This window comes from Sinocyclocheilus grahami, unplaced genomic scaffold (assembly GCF_001515645.1).
Source record: "Sinocyclocheilus grahami isolate Dianchi unplaced genomic scaffold, SAMN03320097.WGS_v1.1 scaffold92.1, whole genome shotgun sequence".
Lineage (NCBI taxonomy): Eukaryota > Metazoa > Chordata > Actinopteri > Cypriniformes > Cyprinidae > Sinocyclocheilus > Sinocyclocheilus grahami.
In genome coordinates, this window is record NW_015505271.1 from 783,744 (window position 1) to 809,351 (window position 25,608).

Genomic DNA, 25,608 nt, shown 5'->3' on the forward strand with positions numbered 1-25,608 from the left:
CAAAGTTCCACTGCATATGTAGATGAATTAGAGGAAAGGGCATGATTACAGCACACACATTTTCCATCAAACATACAAATGCTGCTGTCAGAGACATTTTAAAACAGCCATCAAAAGGCATGGAACCCTCCATGTGGGAAAAGGCTTAGCGAACCCAGTCACTCTCAGCATGACTCCTTCAGCACAGAGCCTGTTCTCTCAGCAGGTAGATCCATTTCGTACAGTCACCTTCCCCAAAAGACCACTCAAACTTTCCCCACTGTGAGCCATAATAATGCCATGTTACCCCTCAGAGCCCTGCTTCTATGATGTAAGAATTACACCCACGCTAAAGGGATAATTCACTTAAAAATTAAAGTTCCATTATCATTTACTCACACTCTTGTTGTTCTAAACTTGTGGTCCAAACAAGATTAGACACCACAGACTTTCACTTGGACCCCATAGACTTTCCAAACATCATCATTTGTTCTGCATAATTTATACATATTTGGAACAGCATGAAGATGAGTGAATGATGACAGTTTTATTTTTAGGTGAGCTATCCTTTTACCATGGAGGCAGATGGTGAGGACTGGTCTAAGATAAACTGGGCAGTGTTTTTGCACTTTTAGTAAAGATACATAACCTAATTACAGTCAAAAAGATTTACGAGGCAGCAATATACCAACAGATTGACCTGCTTCTTGTAACCAATCAAATGAAGTTTTGGTTGCCCAGCATACTCCGAAATAATTGGCTGTGGACAACACCAGACTGCTAGTGGGACCTGATCATTAAAGTGCCCCTATTATGGGTTATGAAAGGTTCATATTTTGGTTGTGGGAGTCCCCAACAACAGGTTAACATGCATGCAAGGTCAAAAAACACTTTCATTGTCTTATAATATGCATTTATTTTTTCATTTTTTGCTCAACGATTCATTTTTCCAAACCCCTCCTTTGCGTGACGCTAAACTGTGGTGATTGGTCTGATGACCCAGTCTGTTGTGATTGGTCTACTGCGTGCAGCGCATGTCAATAACGGAACGCCCATTACTTAGCCCACAGCTTGGTGGTAAACACCCAAACAGCCATGGTATATGCACTAGCCCAATGCAGAAACTTATTGATAAAGCACTGCAGTTTGTAGGCTACACCAACGTATTGCTCTATTCTTTATCAAAACTCCAAGTAATAATAATGACAAACATTCACTATTCATCGCCACATTTCTAGACAATTGCGAGCGAACAGATATTGCTGTTAGCCGGTTAGACGGAGACCTACAAGCTGCGCAGAGCGAACACAACACAAAACTAAATACGTATTTTGCATGCTACAGTACAGAGTACACGACAGCAACAGTTTTTAAAAGAATTACTCCACTTTCAGAATAAAACATTTCCTGATAATTTCTGATAAAGGTTTTTGAGGAAACCATTCCAGTATTTTTCTCCATATAGTGCACTTCAGTGGTGCTCAATGGATTGAAGGTTAAAAATGCAGTTTCAGTGCAGCTTCAAAGGGCTCTACACGACCCCGGCCGATGAATAAGGATCTTATCTAGGGAAACGATTGGTCATTCTCTTTAAAAATTTATATTTATACACTTTTAACCACAAATGCTCTTCTTGTCTAGCTCTGTGAGGCACATGCGTACTCTGTCTGTGTACAACGGTTCGAGTCAGGGTATGTCTAAAAACTCCCAACACTTTTCTCCTCCAACTTCAAAATCGCCCTACATCGTTGTTTTACCCCCTTTTGTAAAGGGTGTCTGACCCTCCTTGCACGTTCATTTTGTAAACACTGGGTCCGTTCTTCTGCAGTGATGTAGGATGATTTTAAAGTTGGAGGAGAAAATGAGTAGGGAGTTTTTCGACATACCCTAACGGATTTACCCTCACAGTGCAGAGAAAGGATGGGGAGGTTCAAGTTTTCCCGGGTCTGTGCGCGCAACAATTGGGAGGGCATAAATATGCTAATGTTTCATGTTGACGTCAACTTGAAACAGCTTAAAGGGTTCATATGACGTTGATAAAAAGAACATTATGTTGTGTATTTGGTGTAATGCAATGTGTTTATGCAGTTTAAGGTTCAAAAGACACATTATTTTCCACATAATGTACATTATTGTTGCTCCTCTACGCTCCACCTTTATGAAACGCGTCGATTTTTACAAAGCTCATCTGTCTGAAAAGCAAGGTGTTCCCTGATTGGCCAGCTGTCCAGTGCGTTGTGATTGGTCGAATATCAAAGCGTGTGACAGAAATGTTACCCCCTTACCATACTGTGATGCCGTGTCCCAGCACGATGAGACAAACCCAATAAATGTCTCTTTTATGTCTTTTAATGTCTCCACGACATGGCGGCGGCAGCAACAACAATACTACAGTGAGAATAAAAGTTACGCCTTCTTTCTTTGTGTGAACATTTGGGCGGTGTTATGCAAATCTTCCCACACAGTGACATAGACACGTGGGGGCGTGCTTAAATGAGGCGTTTTAGGAAGGCATGGACATGTCTTAAATTTTATAAAGAATATCTCTTTGGGTTTGAGACTTCAGTCTTTGCAACTTTAGGGATCTTATCTATGCACGAACAGCTTGTAACACTACAAAGAGAAAGAAACATTTTAAATTGCATCATATGACCCCTTCGTTTTAAAAACGACTTGTTTTCATGACTCAGAATCGACTTTCTTTTGAAAGACAATAACTTTATACACGGTGCACTTTTAGATTTAGAACTTTGCAGGATGTTTTCATTCAGAGTTACACACTGCATGAAAGGTAATTTTCAAAAATCCATAATAGGAGCACTTTAACTATACTATGGTTGCTTTGTTGTGAGCTATTCTTTGACTTATTACAATCAATGTAATTTTAGCATTATTTACAGCATATACTATTATAGTTGATATTTTGATAAAGTTTGATATTTTATATATATTTTAATATTTTCATTTTTAGTAAATTTGTGTGCTTACTATTATTATTTAATATTACTGTTTAGATTATTTTTTTATTTTGGTTTTAGTTCCTAAGGCAATATTTCTAATTTTCATTAAAAAAAATTCATTCAACATTTTATTTCAGCTATATTTCAATTAACAAAAATGTTTTCAATAGTTGTAGTTTTAGTTAACGACAACTGCTGAAAAGTCGCTGTATAAAAGACAGCCCAAAGGCTAGTTTACTGCCTTTAATTTTTCTAAGCATTACGACAGTTCCTTTGAAAGGATTTGTTGGTTGACATTGGCATCAGGCGCAATACTTAAAGGAGCCCGTGTAACAGCAAGTGTAATCTGTTACTGCTAAGATAAATCAGCAGTTTTTGGGCTCCAGGAGGATGTCTGACTCTGTTTTCTCAAGTGGGTCAAAGTGTTCTTTGTACACCCCTAAATGGCAACATGAGCCACAGCACAGGGGATGTCTTCAGGGCTGCTGAGATAATGGGAAATCAGTGTGTGACAGGGGAAACAGACTCAGAGGAAGTCTTTCTGCTTGGATGATGCAAGAGGACTCAGTACTACAGCAGATGATCAACGCCCCGATCAGACAGAATGTGTACAAGGTGTACAGCACTTTTTTTTTAATAGTTTTTTTTTCATTTAGAAAAGAGCAGTGCGCTGCATTTTTTATGTTGCTAGGCAACCACCAAATCAGTTGTCCTGTCAATCTAATCAACGATTATAGCGTAGGCGCTCTAGAATCTTTGGTTTGCTGTTAAGTAAACTGTCATATTAGCAGAAACTTTAAAAAAGTTTATCCTCCATCATTGCAGTCTCTGGACGTTCCACTGGTTCCAAGCAACTGTAAACTTCAGTCACCAAAACGGAAGGCCCATCTTTCCGTTAATTTGATTGGACAACGGAAAAAAACACGAATGACGTTGGGTGCTTTTCTGCTCAGAGTTGATTTTTATTATTTTTATTTTACTTCAGGTGCTCAGAGCGCTTCTACAAAAATGCGAGGTGCAGCAGGCGGCTAAAACCGAGATGCCCAGGGCACATAAACAGCGCACGAAACGCACAAAACCCATTCTGTCTGATCAGGGCCTAAATCTGCAGTTGATCTGTCTTGTACAAACAAATATGACAAAAGAAGAGAAGCACTTTATTTCACATTATCACATGCAACCACAATGAATGCACTTAAAACATATCCTAAGGGGGCTAATTTGGTTATTTAAAAAAAAACAAATCTAAACTTTTTATAATATAAAATTGAAACTTGTGCTTGACGTAGGTTTGGGCTGCAGTTGTTATTGATTATAGTTTATTAGTTATAAGAGTTTATTAATTATAAATAATAAGATTAAAATTAATTTAATTAACTTCAGATCTCGATTCAATTCTGTTTTGGAAAAAAAATGCCAATTTTGCTTTAAAATTCAGAGAAAATTAGAAAAAGATTCATCCTGTCATTTTTCGTGAAACGGTCATTAATTGCACTGAATTCAATACAGACTGTGAACTCACATTAAAGTAAAACATGATTTCTGAAGATGGTGCGGAGGATGCCAAAAAGAACAACATGGCACAAACTATGCAGTAAAGGGGGATAGCTCAAAAAACATAGTGACATCACCAGGACAGACAGAGCAATACAAATGCATTATCACGCTGACATTAAAAATAGGCACAGAGTAAAATATCTATCTTATTATTTATAAGAATCAACATCGGGACCATTTAAATGAAGCAATTGCAACTAATCTGAAATATTTATTTTTACCCAGCTGTACTAACCAGCCTCAAGCATTGGACAGCTTTGTTTCTTTCAGAATTATCATTTTCTATCTGCTGACTACACACAGAGAGGAAGCTGTAATAGAGGGAATACCCTCATGCTAATTCTCAGATTAGGGTCTGTTAACTGTGATTGAGAGCTCCAGATTTGCCCAGGGGAAAAGTCAGGGACAAACAGCCTAATTGAAGATAGTGAGAAGATCGCTGCCATTGCCCTTTTATGCCAGAACATGAGGGGCAAATATATACTGAGCCCTTATAAAAATAATTTTAACTTCAGATCTCAATTCAATTCTGTTTTGGAAAAAAAATGCCAATTTTGCTTTAAAATTCAGAGAAAATTAGAAAAAGATTCATCCTGTCATTTTTCGTGAAACGGTCATTAATTGCACTGAATTCAATACAGACTGTGAACTCACATTAAAGTAAAACATGATTTCTGAAGATGGTGCGGAGGATGCCAAAAAGAACAACATGGCACAAACTATGCAGTAAAGGGGGATAGCTCAAAAAACATAGTGACATCACCAGGACAGACAGAGCAATACAAATGCATTATCACGCTGACATTAAAAATAGGCACAGAGTAAAATATCTATCTTATTATTTATAAGAATCAACATCGGGACCATTTAAATGAAGCAATTGCAACTAATCTGAAATATTTATTTTTACCCAGCTGTACTAACCAGCCTCAAGCATTGGACAGCTTTGTTTCTTTCAGAATTATCATTTTCTATCTGCTGACTACACACAGAGAGGAAGCTGTAATAGAGGGAATACCCTCATGCTAATTCTCAGATTAGGGTCTGTTAACTGCTCTACAGAGCTCCAGATTTGCCCAGGGGAAAAGTCAGGGACAAACAGCCTAATTGAAGATAGTGAGAAGATCGCTGCCATTGCCCTTTTATGCCAGAACATGAGGGGCAAATATATACTGAGCCCTTATAAAAATAATTTGAAAAGGATTGCTCACTTAAAAATTTAAATTCTGGTATCATTTACTCTAATGAATATACTTAAGAGTTTAACAAGGCTTTGTTCATGGACATATTTCCTACAGGAAATCCCTTTTGGGCAATCTTGTATTTCCACTCAAATTGTCCCATAAACCAAAAGACTGAAGCTTTACAATGACAGACTTAAGAAGAGTGAAAATCTAATTCATAACGTATACTTGATCCACTGTAAGCTATTAGGCTTCATGATTGGCTATCTTGAAATCTTTCTTTTGTATACATGTCTGGAGATTAACACAAAGACCTACTATACTTTCCTGAACTACAAAAGCATTTTTCCAGAGATTATATCACCATGAGGAATTTCAGCTGACTACTTTTTAACCAGATTAAACAAACCACTTTCAGATGTGCCTCCTCTAAACATCAGGTAATTGGCTGAAAGTGCCATTGCTCAGACATCACCCTCTTTACCTCTTACTGTAGCTCTCAGTCCAACAGGGAACGCCTGAACTCAAGAGCACTTCACTGGACTCTGTGAAAGCCATCAGTCTGAGAAGCCCTTTATTACACCCCCATAACAGCTCATATTTCCTGGAATAGAGAGTGAGCAATGCATTTATGTGATTTAGAGATGATGCTTGGACACATACCTTTGATTCGCTCATTAATATGCATCACAGTTAACAGGAAACAATTCTCAACTCATCATCCTAAAATGACCCCATGGTGCATAATGATCAATGGTGCATGAGCACCCTCATGTGGACATGTGTGATGTAACAGAACGACTGGAGAAAGAAGAGAACAGAAAAGACTTTATTTTAGATTTCACTAAGAATTAAATCATAACACAGGATGAATCACACAGAGGTTCCTTCCTTGGCACATCTACTACCACAATTTGCAAAAGAAACCCACAGTGCCTTCACAGTAACATCTCTAGCTCTGTAAAACAGAATCGGGAAGATCAGTGGCACTGAGACACCATGAGAAAGGCATACAAAGTTACGTAGAAAGTTTGATTATTAAAGCAACTTCTATGAAATGCAACCCTGGAAATAAAAAGTATACAAATCTTAGTCAGCTGAAGAAGAAAAAAAAAATCAGTCCTGGATTCCATAAATTATTCTTTCTGTGAGTTTTAATCTCAACGGTATGCAAAAACTTAAAAAATAGCACATTTCCAGTGTTAGGGTATGCTTATCCAAAAATAAAACGCGAGTCAGAGTCAGTTAACATATTATTTCTTACAAATAAAGGGGCCTCTCACCCAGGTAAGGTCAAGCATTTCCTATTCTCCTCTTCAGCGTATGAATAACATGAGCCCAAATTGAGTGAATGCAAACAGTAGGTTTCACACTCAAGAACAGGAAGGACACTTGTATAATTGCACAAGCTAAAATGTGTGCACTACTACTAGTAAATCATGTGATGGCTACTCAAAACAGGTCAATAAAAAGTATGCTTTCCAAAAATCTCAAAGAATATTATTAATATGATTTACAATACAACACCCTGGCCACATGCAATGTTAGCTAAAGCTATGTATTAGAGAACATTTGTATAGAAGCAGTTATGCTACAGAGGCACGTCACATCTGTAGAACTATTCTTTGAAATCTCATTGGGGCAAAAAGCAAGCAAGGAAATCTATGAGGGTGAGATTTATTCATGTAGACAGGTTCTTGAGAGAGAGAGGAAAAACCGGAAGATCTTTCAAAATCTCATTCCCTCAGAGGATGCTGCCAAAGTGAAGGAGAACTTACCAAAGCCCAAAAAGAGCCCGAACACATTTTGAAACCATCCCAACAGGAAATAGTACATGTATTACCGATGTAAATCTATAATATATATTTATGATTCATATTTGTCATATCCACAGCTACATCAGTCGTAAAACTGTGTACACTGTATAGTTTATCTATTTATACTTAAATTAATTATATACCACACTCATATGTATAACTGTCATAAACTTCATCGCAATCAACAGATAAAAAAGGTAAAGCAATAGAAATAAAATGTTGGTCTACAAAGTAAACCGATATTTTACAATATGTTTTTTTTCTTCTCTATCAAAACATCTCATGCACAGAGAGGTTTCGATATCTGTGGGAACTGGTTTGAAAATAGGCTGGGCCTAGGTGCTTTGGTAGCATGAAGGCATCTTAAAAAAGCATCTCAGACTCCGTTTCAGAAAATAACCAGACCTAAAAGCTCACATGGAAGACGTACTGTATACTAAAAGCCCTTATGTAGGAGTTATGCATTGTATATGTATAGTAATGCCTTCTCTGGTTGCAAATAAACCAAAATAAATCTCATAGACAAAATGCATTGAACTTACTGTCTATTAAGGACTGAGGCTACTTCAAAATGGCATAACAAATCACACTCCTCATTTTTCTAGCACATTTACAGAATGCACACCCCACAGTCTTTCTGGGAAAAAGACGACAGGAATCAATGACTACAAGTTCTCAAACACCTGCTTGGTTTATACTGATGGGCACGGTCCAAAGCAAGTCATATAGATTTAATGGCATCCATAACGTTTGCCCAAAGCAGCACAATATCAACAGAACACCCCAAATCACAAGAAAACATTGAAATGCTAACAGACATCAGCCTTTCCACATCACAATAAAGCACACAAGATTATCTGTCCTACTTACACTACCTTTAGGCTAAAGGCTGCATCTTTTATTCGCGTAGAACCACGTCGGCTGATGAGGCATTTGGGGTCCAAAGCAAAACTGGATGATTTTAAGACCAGCGTGATTTAGTTCTTTTCTTCAACAGCGACTTTACAATGAAACTGCTTTCGCTTCTCAGGCTCAGGGTGTAAACCTGGTCTGCTGCTAACTTGAATGTATCTTCCACAGATCCAACATGCAAACTAATACATTAAAGAACACCGAAAATGGAAACGAAAGCCAAAAAACAGATCACACCTTCACACACACACACACACACACACAAACTCCTCAACTCACAAGCAGGTTATCAAAACCCAAATTCTACATTTTGAATTCAAGCAATGTCCACCACTACAGAGAGCCAATGAAAACGAGAAAGATTCGAGGCACAAAATGCTCAAAGGGAATGTCAGAAGATCGTCGATGCGTATACTCAAAGTGTGTGAAGCAAGTTAACTACGCAGTCACAAAATGAACGCATCGACATCATTCGTTAGTGTGAATCCACGTCCGTCTACGCACGAAACATTCACTTACGAGTAGCTCAGACATTAATGAAAGGAAAAAGTACCCAAATAGTGAGTGCGACACAAGCCAAGCGCTTGGAAATTAAATGACATCTGTCTTGTGGAGAAAGTCTTCTCAATCTCTATAAAAGGCAAGGTGCCACATCTATGGCACAGGCAAGTAGTTACGTTACAATCACAGCTGACAGCTATCCCACTACGAGAGAGTGGGAGGTTCCCAAAGGGCAACTATATTACAGTAGAACTGCACAAACTCTAGGAACAATTTTGGTACATAATGCAGAGTGGCGTCACGCCCAGCGCAGTATTGCACTGGGTACCATAGTCTCTTTGGGCTCACGCGAGCACAGCAAAGAGCTCGGACCGAGGGAACAGGCCTCAGGAAAAAAAGTACTGCACTGGAACCACTACAGGCTGGAGAGAGGAGCATGGTGAACATCTGACACCTTAAAGGCCTGTGAGGTCAACAATGGCCTTGATGAAGATGGTGTCATCTCGGATGTAGGAGTTCTTGGTGTCTAGTTTGGAGAGAGGGCAGAAGAGAGGGCAGCCGCTGGCAATGTTCATGTCACTCACAGGCCTCTGGAAGGAGGAAGAGGAAATATCTGGCCGGAAGGCATCGATGATGTGCTCCCTGTTGTTCTGATCCAGCAACATGAGGGTGACCTAAGGACCAAGGTGTTGGATAAACTTTTGAATAACCAAAAAGGTCTGAGTTTACACAGGTATGAATGGATGCAAAGCTGAAGCAAGTCATTCATGATTCAGTGGAAGGAACATTAAGAACCCCATAAAAAGCATAAACTGAGAACACAAAGGGATGGAAAATAGCCACAGTCACATATTATATGTTTAAAACAATACCATTAAAAATGGTATAAAACAAATGTAATGACTGTAAAAATGTCATGTTGTCATGTGTGAAAAGCAAAAACAACACTATCATTCAAAAGTTTGGGGTCATTTTTTTTTTTAAAGAAATTAATATTTAACATGAGCATATGTTTAACAATAGCCAAGTTGCTACTAGTATATCATCCAGATGCTTTTCCTGTTCATGTCATTCAATTTTAAAGGGGTCATATGATGCTGCTAAAAAGAACATTATTTTGTGTATTTGGTGTAATGAAATGTGTTTATGCGGTTTAAGGTTCAAAAAAACATTATTTTCCACATACTGTACATTATTGTTTCTCCTCTATGCCCCCCAGGATCAGGAAATGGTCCTCCATAAAATGTGCTGCACACATCTGAATATTTGGGTTGAAGTGTTCTGGAACAGTGTTGTAAATACAACTTAACCACTGATTTCTAGTCGTGTCCTCTTTTGGAAGGCCAAACACAAAGAAGTTTCGCTTTCACAACGAAACAGCGTCACACACCACGGCCTTGAGTGAGCGGAGGATTCGACGAAGGAGAGTCCGGCGGGCTTGCAGCAACCACATGTGACGACCCCGGGCTGGACTCCGCTTCGTCCATGGTGAAAGCCGATCCGGCGATCTACAGCGCATAGTTGAAGTATTTCCTCAGCGAACAGCACGGATCAGCTCTAGGCATGACGAAGTCATATCGTCCTCTTTTGGAAGGCCAAACAAAGTAGTTTCGCTTTCACAACGAAACACACAGTGTCCTCACGACATGGCGGCGGCAGCATCAACAATACTACAGCGAGAATAAAAGTTACGCCTTCTTTCTTTGCATGAACATTTGGGCGGTGTTATGCAAATCTTCCCACATCGTGACGTGGACATGTGGGGGCTTGTTAGAACGAGACATTTTAGGTAGGCATGGTTGACGCTTAACTTTTATAAAGAATATCTCTTTGGATTTGAGACTTTAGTCTTTGCAACTTTACAGATCTTCTTTATGCACCAAGAGCTTGTAACACTCCAAAGAGAAAGGAAAAATTTAAAATCGCATCATATGACCCCTTTAAAAAAAAAAAAAAGTATGACATATCCACAAAAATATCAAGTAGCACAACTGTTTTCAACATTGATAATAATAAAAAAAAATTTTGAGCAGCAAATCAGCACATAAGAATGATTTCTGATGGACCATGTGACACTGAAGACTGGAGTAAATTCACCTTTGCCATCATTGGAAAAAATCACATAAAAAAAAATAAAAATAAAAAATATATATATTTTATTTATATATTTTTTTTAATTAAAGACTTATTGTAAAATCTTATTACTATTTGAAATATTAGTGATTTTTACTGTATTTTTGAACAAATAAATGCAGCTTTGATGAGCATTAGTCTTAAAAAAATTAATACATAAAAACTATTATATCTTTTCCTTACATACATGGAAGTGTACTCAAGGTCTAGGTGTTTTTTTCCAAATATTTTCTTATTCATTAATATCAGTAAGCTATTGGAGAGTCACACCACAAATTGCATTTATGTATTTTTAAATAAATGAACAGGACAAAAAAAAGAAGAGGCACGTCATTTAATTTGAAAAGTCTGTCAGGATTTCATTAATGGTCAAAAAAATGGCCAGATGCACAATGTAAGAAGTTGATCAGACTGACCTTCTGATTGAAAGGCCACTTAAGCAAGGCATCACTGTGTCCCCTCATCACCACGAAGAACAGAGACAAGTGTGTACCACGTCCCGTCCCATCCCCATTCAGATAGATGCGCAAACACATCTTATAGCCATATTTGCTTGTGTAAAATGCTGTAAAACACAACAGGGCACATTGGAGTGAGATGACATACATCAAGATGTTTATATCAAAGCTGAATGACAAACACAAGCAATCCCTCATATTATTCTTAATATGTAACAGTAAAGTAAAATATACAAAATAAAAAATACCAGGCGAGAACATAGCAGGTGCCCGTCCGGCTACAGCATCTTGTCTCTTCTTCGAGAAGTCGGAGATCTTCCACACAAACACGCCATCGTAAGTGGCAGCGGACATCTCCCTCATCTTTGCCTCCATCTCCACGATGGAGAGATCCCTAAGGCCTACTGTCCTCTCCAACTGCCGTACCTGCATAAAAAATCTAATATTGTAGGAAACTGTATCTCAGGTTTAAAAAATATACATATCTGCTTTCCATCAAACACTTTACCTTGTTGTTGAGTATCTCAATCTTGTCCTGGTCAAGCCGGTGCTGACGGTTATAGGCCTCCATGGTGGTGGCGGAGCGCTCCATCTCACGGTTGAGCACGCAGACAATGTTCTCAAAGGTGCTTACCTTCAGCTCCAGCTCCTGACAGCGGCGGCTGAGCTCCGCCACTTTGGTCTTCTCACTGTGTAGCTGCAGCTCCAAGGCTGCCCCAACGGCTGTAGGGAGTGGGGTGAAAGACGTACCGAGCGTCGGAGCAGGCGGTGGCGGCAGTAGCGCACAGGCCCCCTGCACGGGAGCCCCTGCTCCACTCAGCTGGCCCATCTTCTGCTCCAGCTCCCGCAGAGACTGATGCAGCTCGTGGACCTTATGGCTGGCCAGTTCCAGACTCTGAGGCTGCAGACTCTCCAAGTTCACCTTGATGCCCATGATGAAGTGCAATAGGAGGTTTAAGTGCTTGTAGGAACAGGCTTGCTCATGGTCATGGATCTTCTCCTTTTCCACCTACAGAAAATCAGAGAGCCTGATTCTAAAAAGACGTTTGTAGAACCAAAATGGATATGAAGTGTAATGGATGGAGAAAAAGTGAGATTACCTACCGTCATATCACAGCCTACAACGTGAAATCTGCAAGGTGTTCGGAATTTGGTGCACAGTTTAATGTGGTCCACATACTGCAGAAGGAAAAGATAGATACCCAAAGGAAAGTAACTATGAACATGTTCTCTCAGCATAAAAAAAACAATAAAAATTAAACAGCCTAAATACTATTTACTTACTTTCTCTCTGGGAATTTTTTTCTTGGCACAACCTTCACAAATCATGGGATATTTAGGGCATATCTCATCATGGGCCTAAAAAATAACCTATTCTTAATAGTATCACAAAAATTCAAAACTAAAAAATGAAATGAAAGCCATGAATGAATAAAGGATTATTTTCATGCTTGATTAATTATCCTCACATTATATTTAAGAAAAAACAGTTCAGTATTTTTAATGTTTATACGAAAATAAAGAGTCTTACCTTAATGTTTTTAAAATGGAATGGCTCCTTGCAGTATTTACAATTAAGAGTCCTTTCTGGGCATTCTCTCTCATTGTGACGTTCAAGTTCGTTGGCTCTTAGAAGTTCTTTGCATGATGGGCAGGGAAGGATCCTGAAGTCACACTTTCCCTCATGGTTTGCCTTTGAGAGATAAAGAGCCACACAGATAGTGAATGTCATTTAAAACTATTTGTAAAATGCAAACAACACTGAAAGACAAAACACTGAAAGAAAGAAAGAAAGAAAGAAATTTGCTGGTCTTAGTTGGTCTCCCAGTCTGGTCAAGCTAGTTTGTTGGTGGGTTTGGGGCACTTTTCAGCTTGGCAAAGCTGGTTAAAGCAGTTTTATAAAGCAGGGAAGGGACACACAGTACCTCATATTCTTTAATGGTGCCTGTCCAGCTGCATTCCTCATTGATGCAAACAGCTTCAAGAGCTTCAACTTCTCTTTTGGCAGCATTATCAGGAAAAGCCTAAAAAGAAATTGCATATACTGAAAGTAAAATATTTCAACTTTCATGCGTCTCATTACTGACCGTGAAAAATGGGTTAAGGCCTGTTCACACGGTTCACACCAATGGACGATAACATTGTTTATTATATGCGCACAGAAAAAAATATTTCAATAATATTGTTCCTCTGTGGTGTGGATTTTTCTATTCTTATATAATTACAATGTGTATTAAACCTTTACTGTTATTGTTATCAATATAGTTGTCATTGCCTTCAATGTATAAAAACTGACTGCCTAAAATCTTGAAAAGAAAATAGTTTTTTCCCCTACCGAATTATTTAATTTATGAAAATATACTCAACTCATTTAAAAACCTATAACATAATTATTATTAATGGTATAGTTCACCTAAAAATAACAATTGTGAGGACTGCCTGCCTCAGTCACTATTCACTTAATAAAACGAAAGTGAATGGCCCATAAAAGCGTTGTCATTCCACACAACAAGTCAGGTTTGAAACAACTTTCACTTTAACATTTGCCACCACCACCCTTCCGAAAAACTTCAGAGGAAGTCACAGCTTCTGCCACATATGTTACTACAGTTACTGTACAAACTGTACTTCAGATCATTTAAAAATAGAACAATTGTATTGTAGTAAAACTGGATATTTTCCCAATTATTTAAGTAACTTTGTATTAGCCACCACGGTTACAAAAAAAGTCCGAAATATACAAAACAAAAATGTATTGTGGTTTTACCATAGTAGCAGTATTTTAGTGGAAATTACAGTGATTATGGTATTTTAATCATCACTTTACTTTTATTTATTTATTTGTGGAAGGGCTATCATTACTAAAAATATTTCAAGGCGATTTTCCTACCATTTAAATCGTTCTTTATAATAAAACGAATACTTACACAGCCCTGTTTCAAAATTGATGTTGGTTCTTCAAATATGTCCTCCTTTATACAGGCACTGCATTTCTGTGGTCCGGAGCTGCGATGGAAAAGGAAAGGTTTCATACACACAGACACACACAAGAAAAACAAACACGTTTAAATACAAAGGCACACCACATATAATAAAAGAGTTGATTTTGACAATAGCTGCAAGTCTGGCTATTGTAGTTTACACCTCGCCCAGCGAAACCTGAAGCCGAACACAACCTGACAGCCTGCATTTATTTATGTTCCCCGATCTGAAGCAACGTTTACTGCTTGTACGCTCATAAAATATAGCATAAAAATGGCAAGGGGGGCCTGACAGCTCGTGTTCATCTTTTGTAGTGTCGTGTCAGGTGGGCCATCTGGACTGAATGGCGCTTACCTCACTGCTTTATTAAAACAATAAGAACAGAAACGATGTCCGCACTGCGCCTGAAACGGTCTCCTAAGGATTTTCAGACAGATATTGCACAGATGCTTGTCCTCCAGCTTGTTGGCGAGTATTTTCTTGGGGAAGCCAGGTTTGTTGCCTTCTAATGAAGATGGTGGTGAGGGTTCCTGTGCAGCCATTATTCCCGAGCGCGCATGTGACCAGGCTCCGGAGAAGAGACACGGATCTTTCTACACATTTCACTGAAAGGGGTTGTAAACACACGATTTTGCATTGTGTCACATGAAAGGATTAACTTACTGTGCATAGTTAAATACGTCTAAATACACGCACGGTTTAATGTTTACACAGGCATGACTATGACTAAATAATACCATCGTCTTAATAAATGTTTTATAGTAGCAAGGTGCATTTACTGTTGTTGGGATCTCGGATTCTTTTCATAACAATACATTTTGTTACGTTTTAAAAGCACATATGTCCTACCATTTTATGGTCCAACGAACATTATAAAACCTCCTCCTGCTGTGCTGTGAAACATTTTATCAAATACATTCAGCGTTCTTGCCGTGTGCTGTCATAAGTATAATCATAATTTATTATAATTAATAATATTGTTTATGGTGTTCCTCAAAAATGTGAGTAGATGTAGGCGTCGTGTTCTCTCTCTAGCCGATCATGGATGGTAGCGTCCACTAGAGGGCGAATGATAACGAAATAAGTGAAGCTAGAAACTTTAATGTATTATAATGACAAAATAAAAGTCTTCTGGCATTATACATTGTTCTTTCTTTTATTGAACAATCATAACAAAAATACAATTACATATAATAGGATGCATATTTAAAATACAACAATAATAATAATTATTATTAGTATTACTACTACTACTACTACTAATAATAATTATTATTGTTGTTTTGTTGTATTTTAAATATGCATCCTATTATATGTAATTGTATTTCAAATACAACAAAACAACAATAATTATTATTAGTAGTAGTAGTAGTATTACTACTATTGTTGTTGTTGTTTTTCTAAAGATAAAGCAATATCAAAAATTAGTTGGTCTTTAACATGACTGCCTAAAACCTATATTTATATATAATATTAACCTATACGATGCATTCTTTTTGATTTAATAAAATAACCCAATAAAAGTAAAAAAAAAATTCCTTCTGATTTTTTTCACTTTTTAGGAGAAAAAAAAAATAAAATCGTCCAGATAAAAACGTCAAACAAAGATGCAACATAATTTGCAGTGGAGCTACTTTCCACCATTCGTTATTTGCCAAGTATTTTTGCCGAGCATCTTCGTCTTTTATTTTGAAAATATTAAAAAATAATATCTTCGTCACCATCTGTCAGTCATGCCTTTTTTCACGGATACGGACGCTTGTTGATACTGTAGCACGAAACGAAAGCTGAACCGATCATTGCGGTAGCTGGCGCAGATCTACCTCAGGCCAGTAGTAGTTTATTACTTGTCTCTGTGTAGATGTACAGAGTCTAATGTCTCGAATCTCATGACCTAGTATTGTAGTGCGCGTTATAGCAGGCCAGCAATGGACACTCTTCGAGATGGCAGCCCAGGCATTTAGATTATACTAATCAGACTTCAAAGCAGCTATTTAAAATACCCTGGCGTCTATTCAGTTTTGTGGGCTAAACACTGTTGACTGTCTTCGTTCCATTGAATAGTTCCTTTAACGCTTACTCGTTCTGGGACCGAGAACAAGGACGAAAAGTAACGTTACTATTAGTTTACTTCTCTACCGAAACTGCAGCTTCAGGTGGTCGCTTACAAGCTTCGGCAATAATAAGGTAAGTGTGTAATGTTAGTATGTCTAATTTTAGCTGTTTTAAGGAGAGAAAAAAACAAAGTATAAATTATATACACTCACTCGGTCCTGGGGGGGGCCGGTGTCCTGCAGAGTTTAGCTCCAACCCTAATCAAACACACCTGAAGCAGCTAATCAAGCTCTTTCTAGGCATACTAGAAACTTCCAGGCAAATGTGTTGGAGCTGGTTGAAGCTAAACTCTGCAGGATTACTGGCCCTCCAGGAGCAGGATTGGACACCCCTGGTTTAATGTTTTCACGGAATGAACTCCCAATTCATCTAAAAGTTGGAGGAGAGCGAAGTACAATCTTTGTTATGGTGTATTTTTCACCCTTTTACCATCTATATCTTATTAAGGACATTTTATTTAGTTTAAGCCAGAAACACTTATATACAGTATGTTTAATTGGTTTCTCTTTTCCACACAGACTATGGCCGAAGAAAATACCCAGTTTTGCAGTAATTGGTAAGTAAAAATAAATACATAGAAATAAGTGAAAATCGTATCGTCATTTCACGTGCCCACATGCTTTTTCCCCACGTAAAGCACAAAAGAGGATGTTAGTCAGAATGAGTTTCAGTCGCCATTCACATTCATTTTTTTTCAAATGAAAGTGAATGGTGACATGTTCTGTCATTTTGCCTAATATTATATTCTGTTGCATGTAAGATAGAAAGTCAAACAGGTTTGGAAAATCTTGAGGGCAAGTACATAGTTTTTATTTTTGGGTGAACTATTTCTTTGGATAAGGAATGCTGTTTTGTAGTTTCGTTTTATTATACAACCTTTGGCTTTCACTTAGGTGTGTTATGAGTTACCAGTCCCTCCCATCAGTCCACCTGGCTGTACTGCAGTCAGTGTTTGGATGACACACTTTTATCCAAAGCAACTTGTGTTATAATTTTTACAGTGACAGCTTCCCAGCAGTAACCATCAGTTTAGTCTTAGTCAAGGACACAAGGGCAATTGTGGTGTTTCTAGAACCAATATGGTGTCAACCAACTGACCATGATATGCTCTCTGTCTCTAGCAAGCATGACATTCCAGAAGCCAACTTTACAACACATGAGATCCACTGTCGGCGGAATATTGCTCTTTGTGAGGTGTGCCAGGAGCCTTTTCCTCATGCTGAGCTTGTGCAGCACAAAGAGATGGACCATGCAGAGGTACGATCCGGCCATGGTGTATGATTAAACTATTGTATATTTGATAATATCCCTAAAGACCTTAGTCAGAGTGCTGTGGACATGAATAAAAAAACTGAAGAAAATCTTCTGGAAAAAAAAATGCAAGTCTGCATATAACTGTAGGTTGTGAGAATCCGATTAAAATTTTATTTATTTTATTTTTTTCAGTTTACTGTCCCATAATGTTTATCTAAACCAGCATGACTTTATTCTGCTTAACACAGACACAAAATATTTAAGATTTATTTTTCTTTGTAATGTCTGTACAATGAAGGTCAATGGAGTCAAAACAGTGATGATAAAAAAGGTAACTTTATTTTAAGGTGTCCTTGTTACACGTTACGTGTACTTACTATTATAATAACTCTTAATTATGCATAATTACATGCAAGTAACCCTAAGCCAAACCCTAATCCTAACCTTAACATATAGTAAGTGCATGTAGTTAATTAATATTACTCAGTATAATTACACTGTAACAAGGACACCTTAAAATAAAGTAACAAAAAAAAAAAGGTAATTTAGAGATCTTAACAGATATTTTGTTTAGGGTGAACTATCCCTTTAAAGTCATTATCAAATAAAAATTGACTTCTATTTTGTAATAAATATTGCAGTGTTTATTTTATGATTTATCCATGCACATCATTTTTTTTTTTTACATACACGGGAACATTAGAAATTAGTTTTTGTAATTCTCTTCTCGCAACCTCACTCATATGAGATCGCAGCAATTAGCTAAAAACCGTGATCCAATTAATTCCAGACAAAAACAAGTCCAGCCCTACTTTTTTCTTGTGAGAGAAGACATTTCACTCAGATATACATAACAATAGAAAAGAAAAGGCGATCACAAATTTCGCTTCATGCTGCCTCTAAGACTGTAGAATATATTGAATAGCAGCATTGTTTTAAATAGCATTAACTTACATGTAGCGTTCATGTTATGTATATTGCAGAATGAAACAGAAAATGAGTTGTTGTTCTCCCCAGGCTGCTAAATTTAAGTTTTATAAAATCTAAAACTCTTTTTACAGGAACAGTGCAAATGTGGATTAAAGATAGAGAAAAGATTCATGGAGGTCCACCAGGTACAATATAAACAGTTATGCATATTGCTGTTTTCATTGATGAGTTCTGTAGATTTGACACTTCTTACCCCTCTCAGAGGTCAGAGTGCAGTCATCGACTGGTCCCGTGTCAGTTCTGTGATCTGGAGGTGGCCTCCTTTCAGGCTAAAGAGCACGAGGATTACTGTGGGACCCGCACAGAGCCCTGCCCCATCTGCAAGTGTAACGTTATGCTGAGAGAACAACACATCCATCCAGCCCTGTGCGGAAGTCTGACTCCACCTCAGGAGAGGCACAGTAGTAGGGCAGGGGCTCAGTCTCCTGGAGCATGGTTTGAGGCGCATTCAATCCATAACCTAATACACAATAATAACAGCACGGGGGCAGCAGAACGCAGGGGTCCACCACGACCCTTGGAGGACAGACTACACAACAGCACCAGAGGAACAGTGAGGGGAGGAACCAGGAGAAACGCAGAAACGAGGAACAGTGATTTTTCTTATTGTAGGTATCCCGTCTGGCTGTTTTAGTCCTTATTCACAAAAAATATTCACCATAAACTAGGGATGCATGATATAGCCTTGACAGACATTTTTAAAATTGAACAAGTCTGTTGATATTGGATATCTAATTGTGAATTTCCCCTATTTTTACATTTATGCCAACTTTACACTGCAAATGAGGCACAAAAATGCATCTGAATTGGCAATTAGGCATCTTTACTCAGAGGTGGCAAATACATTTACAGAGCAATTAAAACTACATTACTAGGGTTATACTAGGGGCTGAGGTGGGTCAGAGCAGTAATCATTTAATCTGGCTTTTATGCTGCATTGCGTCTTCACACAGAATATTGAGCAGATACATAGAAGATGCGTAAAGATACCTTTAGATTACTTTTGTTGTCATCTAACACTTGAAGTTAATCTTTAAAAACTACTAATAATTTAATAACACTGTTAAATGTGACATTTAGCAAATCTCAAATTGAATATCAATTTTTAGAACTCTATAATGGTTTTATGCCTAAATTTACTTGTAGCATGTAAAATGATTGGTTTTCATTTTTAGTATTTCATTTTTAAATAATTTCGACAAAATCCATTTGTCCACTTACTTTGGATAAAACCATCTGCGAACTGCATAAATGTGAAATGTAATGTAAAAAAATTGTGTAAATTTAAATATTGGCCATAATATTGAATGAGTTGTCATATCAGTTCATCCCTACAATAAACATAATGGATTTTGAATGGGTTTTAAACATGTTGTTGAATATGAGGGGAGCTTTCATCAGGTATTAACAGGACGTTCAAGCAAAAAAAGAAATAACCTTCCACTCTGCTCATTTCCTCAGTGCTGGATCAGGAAACGGAGCTGGGGAACAACAACAACAACAACCTGCTGTGGTCTCTGGGACAACTGCCAGACTATGAGTCCTCCAGTCTGGACTACATGCTGGCCCTCAGCCTGCAGAGTGAAGGTGACTTGGAGGACCCCCGTCAGGAGGGCGTGTGGACTGATGTGTGGGACCGTCGCCTGGGAAGGACACCAGCCCATAGCAATCTCACTTCCCAGCTCTCCTCCAACACTAAAAACAACTGCACTGCAGCCTCCCCTAAAATCAATCCGACCGTGGGCCACAGCCCCTCCTCAAACATCATGCTACCTTGTGAGTTCTGTGAAGAGCTCTTTCCAGAGGAAGACCTTATCTTACACCAGGTAAGTGATGAGGCCCCAATCATCCCATCACGTTACACTCCCTCTTGGCCTGATATTTAAGTCAGGCCTCTTGTGTCTTGATAGAGCCGGCAAGTGTGAAGTTGCATCAGCCACATTGGTACTTGAGTCCCCTCTTTTGAGTGCCATTACATGTCTACGTTAACGGAGTACAACATAAGCCATGTTCTTCATGGCAGGCTATTGTAATGTCAGCACTGATGTTGAATCTCACACTCCATTCCTTCTTGTCAGGTCTCTATTGTTTCACAATGTGGTGTTTAGTTTCCATGGGAACCTCCTCGAATTTCAGCCCTCTAGCTTCTCCCATAGGCCGAACCCTGTGTCAGATTCTTCTCCTCTTTCTGAGGCCATAGACTCATAGAGGAGGGGTGTGTTATCGGAGTCACTTGTTTTGGATTTTTGCCTTTAGTGGCCAGCATAAAAGTAAATATTCGTTTTTTTGTCTTCTAGACCGGCTGCAGCCCAGCCTCGGCTATTGCTTCCTTCAGTAAACAAGCTCCTTCTCTTCAAAATGAAGAAATCATCACTCAAGGGGCTAGTCATGTCATTCCTCCTCACACACCCAGTCCGTCCACCCTGCCCCTCTCCGTTTCGCCGCTCTCCTACAGTTCCTCCTCCAGCCCCGCTGAGGGCGACGTACTCATTCCTTGTGAGTTTTGTGGTGTTGCCTTGGAAGAGGATGTGCTCTTTCACCATCAGGTATAACAACCTGTGTGTTTTTCTCAAGTACATAACAGGTCTTACTAATAAAGTTTTACATATAGACACATAGAATCAAAGATGCTGAATAGCAACAAGAAATAATACATCTAAAATATACAAAAATGGCATAATTGTAGAACATTTTTGTTACACATATAGGTAAAAAAATCTGAAAAAGGGCACTAAATTATTTTGGAATGATAGGAAATTGTCCACACATTCAATTCTGAGATGTTTTATATTAATTTAAGTCAGTAACGTTCTAAATGTGAATGTCACCCCCAATTTTTTGTGTGAAAATTATTATAAATAAAATAAAATACTACATAAATTCCGTCCACCCTGCCCCTCTCCGTTTCGCCGCTCTCCTACAGTTCCTCCTCCAGCCCCGCTGAGGGCGACGTACTCATTCCTTGTGAGTTTTGTGGTGTTGCCTTGGAAGAGGATGTGCTCTTTCACCATCAGGTATAACAACCTGTGTGTTTTTCTCAAGTACATAACAGGTCTTACTAATAAAGTTTTACATATAGACACATAGAATCAAAGATGCTGAATAGCAACAAGAAATAATACATATAAAATATACAAAAATGGCATAATTGTAGAACATTTTTGTTACACATATAGGTAAAAAAATCTGAAAAAGGGCACTAAATTATTTTGGAATGATAGGAAATTGTCCACACATTCAATTCTGAGATGTTTTATATTAATTTAAGTCAGTAACGTTCTAAATGTGAATGTCACCCCCAATTTTTTGTGTGAAATTTATTATAAATAAAATAAAATACTACATCAACACAAAATAGGCACTCATTACAATTCATATGAAATTTTTGCTTTAAAACATTGTGAGAAAACATTTACATAGTTTTGTAAAGAGAGGCTTCATAAATATTATGATAGATATCTACAAAAGAATACCATTTAATATTATTATAATATGTCTGCGTGAACCGGGTGCGCAGAGGTATGCAAATACATACGTTGACAGGCAGGTAGTAATGCCTATCGTAGTCCTCGGACCGAGGGATATGATTGGGCAAACATTGTAGTGTCCGATGCCTTCCACAGACGATATAAATACATTTAGACCATTTAACTTAGTGACAGCATAAAAATTGTTTTTGAACCAAATCACCTACCCTGCCTTTAAGTAATTTCTAAAAAGTATTTAAGTATTTTATAAAAATGTGTCAAATTTCCCTTGGGTTTACATCTAATATGTTTTGTATCATTCATGATTTGTTTCTGCAAGTATGTTTAAGCACTTTTGTGAAAGTAGAGCAGAAATGGAGCCCACCATTTAGTTGATACTCTTCAATCTTGTTATACTGTACAGGACAAGTGTGACCTCCGGCCCCAGACAGCTTATTCAATCGACGGATTGTCTCCACTGAAACCACACCACACCACCAAAGAGGCCCACGAGAGGCAAAGAAGGGTGAGACATCAAGGTGAGCCACCAGAATAGATGAACACAACCTCATCTTGTAATCTACTTATTGATTTTACTACTTATTTACCAAATATATACAGTATGTGTTTTAAATCAGTATGTAATCAGTCGTACCTCTGTATCTTACTGCAGCTGACCCTGATGAGGAGCTCCTGCAGCAGACGGCTCACGGGTGGCAGAAAGGCACCTCAGGTTTGGACCAGTGGCTGCCCTCAGCCTACAGTAACACAAAGAACACGAATGCTGAGCAGCAGGTGAAGAGCAGGAACCAAAGTGGCAGAGCAGTAGAAGCCAACACGTACCTCAATGACAGCCTCAAGCCCCGTTCTACAACCACTTCGGGGTATGCTTAAATATATTTCTGAAATAATTTATATGTACACATGATACAATGTTAAGAGAAAAGTTACATTGAAACTAAAATGTTTTTTGTTTTTTTCCCCCCATGACAGACCTCCACACAGAGGAAGACTGGAAGGTAGAAGGAGTGATAAAAACACAGAGACACCGAAGGTATGCATGTGAATTGTTACAGGAACATAAAACAAAAATTTGGAAGAGACCTGCATGCAGGATATATTAGATGATGTTATCAGATATTTGATTCTACTAATACTTTTTGACCTGTTCTACATTACATTTTTATCTCCAGGTGCCTAAAAAACATAATGTTGAAAAAGAGGAGGAGTAGAAAAGGGGAAAGAGTCTCGCCAATCTTCTGAGTCTCTGTAACTTAAAGCAGTGACCTGTTATTACTGTCTATAGACTATTATGTTTGTGTCTGTAAAAAAATGTACGTCCAGGTGAATTTATCAATTCTATGGCCTGTATTTCTTTAAATGGACTACACAGAGACACCGAAGGTATGCATGTGAATTGTTACAGGAACATAAAACAAAAATTTGGAAGAGACCTGCATGCAGGATATATTAGATGATGTTATCAGATATTTGATTCTACTAATACTTTTTGACCTGTTCTACATTACATTTTTATCTCCAGGTGCCTAAAAAACATAATGTTGAAAAAGAGGAGGAGTAGAAAAGGGGAAAGAGTCTCGCCAATCTTCTGAGTCTCTGTAACTTAAAGCAGTGACCTGTTATTACTGTCTATAGACTATTATGTTTGTGTCTGTAAAAAAATGTACGTCCAGGTGAATTTATAAATTCTTTGGCTTGTATTTCTTTAAATGGACTAGGGTTTTTTTTTTTTCTTCATTGTATTTTTTTCTATGGTGTTTGTATGTGATTTTAAATGTTGTTTTGAGCTTTGCTATTTTATCTTTGTTTCAAAGACGTTGGGAAAAATTTTTTTTTACACACATTATAGCATAAATATAGAAACTCCCATAACACTTTACTGTTTTGTTTTATCCATTAGTTAATGCACTAGTTAACAAACAGTAAATAATGCTGCATTTATTAATCCTGGTTAATATAATTTTTTACATTAACATTAACAATGTTAATATTATTAGTTCATAATGCATTGTGAACTAATAATGCACTAATGACCAATATTATATTCATGAATTTTTATTAACAATGATTAATAAATGCTGTAAAATACTGAACGTATTCACTAATGTTACAGAACTGTATTGTGAAGTGCTGCAGAAATTACTAATTCTTATTTGATCCTGAGTGTAACAATTTTACAATGTACAGTTAAAAAAAAAATCAAACTGTTGATATTTGAGACCTTTTATTGTAAGGCTGTCTGTGTGGTGGCAAAATTGCTTATGTTATTATTCTGACTGTTTATCTTCCTGTGGTCATGTAACTATCACATCTTTTCAATAAAAAGATTTTGCTGCGGCTGAAGGTAGGATGGCCATCACATTGGGTTGTTGTTGTTTTTTTTTCTTCTATCTATTCTCTGTTGCTGTTTCATAAAAGACACTAAGAAAAGCTGGGATTAAAGTCCAAACCCTGACTTGAAATAACCTAACAAATCAATCGGGACTAAAGCAGGATAATGAGTCAGGATAATTTGATGTGCAGCTTATTCTTAAGCAGCCCTTAAAGGGGTCATATGATGCGATTTCAAATTTTCCTTTCTCTTTGGAGTGTTACAAGCTCTTGGTCCATAAAGAAGTAAAGTTGCAAAGACTACAGGTGCATCTCAATAAATTAGAATGTGGTGGAAAAGTTCATTTATTTCAGTAATTCAACTCAAATTGTGAAACTCATGTATTAAATTCAATGCACACAGACTGAAGTAGTTTAAGTCTTTGGTTCTTTTAATTGTGATGATTTTGGCTCACATTTAACAAAAACTCACCAATTCACTATCTCAACAAATTAGAATACTTCATAAGACCAATAAAAAACACATTTTTAGTGAATTGTTGGTCTTCTGGAAAGTATGTTCATTTACTGTACATGTACTCAATACTTGGTTGGGCCTCCTTTTGCATGAATTACTGCATCAGTGCGGCATGGCATGGAGACAATCAGCCTGTGGCACTGCTGAGGTGTAATGGAAGCCCAGGTTGCTTTGATAGCGGCCTTCAGGTCATCTGCATTGTTGGGTCTGGTGTCTCTCATCTTCCTCTTGACAATACCCCATAGATTCTCTATGGGGTTCAGGCCAGGCGAGTTTGCAGGCCAATCAAGCACAGTAACACCATGGTTATTGAACCAGCTTTTGGTGCTTTTGGCAGTGTGGGCAGGTGCCAAGTCCTGCTGGAAAATGAAATCAGCATCTCCATAAAGCTTGTCAGCAGAAGGAAGCATGAAGTGCTCTAAAATTTCCT

At 37.9% G+C, this 25,608-nt stretch overlaps 2 protein-coding genes across 2 annotated transcripts; one reads left to right on the forward strand and one right to left on the reverse strand.

Annotated features, from left to right (window-relative positions):
• Nucleotides 1–5,728: 5,728 nt before the first annotated feature.
• LOC107587320 (TNF receptor-associated factor 2-like) lies at nucleotides 5,729–15,546 on the reverse strand. The gene is made up of 11 exons (XM_016275042.1): nucleotides 15,333–15,546; nucleotides 14,838–15,088; nucleotides 14,429–14,507; nucleotides 13,427–13,525; nucleotides 13,033–13,194; nucleotides 12,786–12,860; nucleotides 12,606–12,680; nucleotides 12,010–12,510; nucleotides 11,750–11,927; nucleotides 11,460–11,608; nucleotides 5,729–9,584 (listed from the first exon to the last, which is right to left on the reverse strand). Exons 2-11 carry the CDS (start codon nucleotides 15,023–15,025, stop codon nucleotides 9,366–9,368), a joined length of 1,725 nt encoding a protein of 574 aa, XP_016130528.1. The 5' UTR covers nucleotides 15,026–15,088; nucleotides 15,333–15,546; the 3' UTR covers nucleotides 5,729–9,365.
• Nucleotides 15,547–16,966: 1,420 nt separating this feature from the next.
• Nucleotides 16,967–23,671, forward strand: LOC107587319 (TRAF-type zinc finger domain-containing protein 1-like). Its single transcript, XM_016275041.1, has 11 exons — nucleotides 16,967–17,006; nucleotides 17,117–17,154; nucleotides 17,720–17,855; nucleotides 18,914–18,967; nucleotides 19,045–19,450; nucleotides 20,304–20,668; nucleotides 21,140–21,388; nucleotides 22,734–22,848; nucleotides 22,983–23,193; nucleotides 23,303–23,363; nucleotides 23,503–23,671. Exons 1-11 carry the CDS (start codon nucleotides 17,004–17,006, stop codon nucleotides 23,539–23,541), a joined length of 1,677 nt encoding a protein of 558 aa, XP_016130527.1. The 5' UTR covers nucleotides 16,967–17,003; the 3' UTR covers nucleotides 23,542–23,671.
• The last annotated feature ends 1,937 nt before the right edge of the window (nucleotides 23,672–25,608 follow it).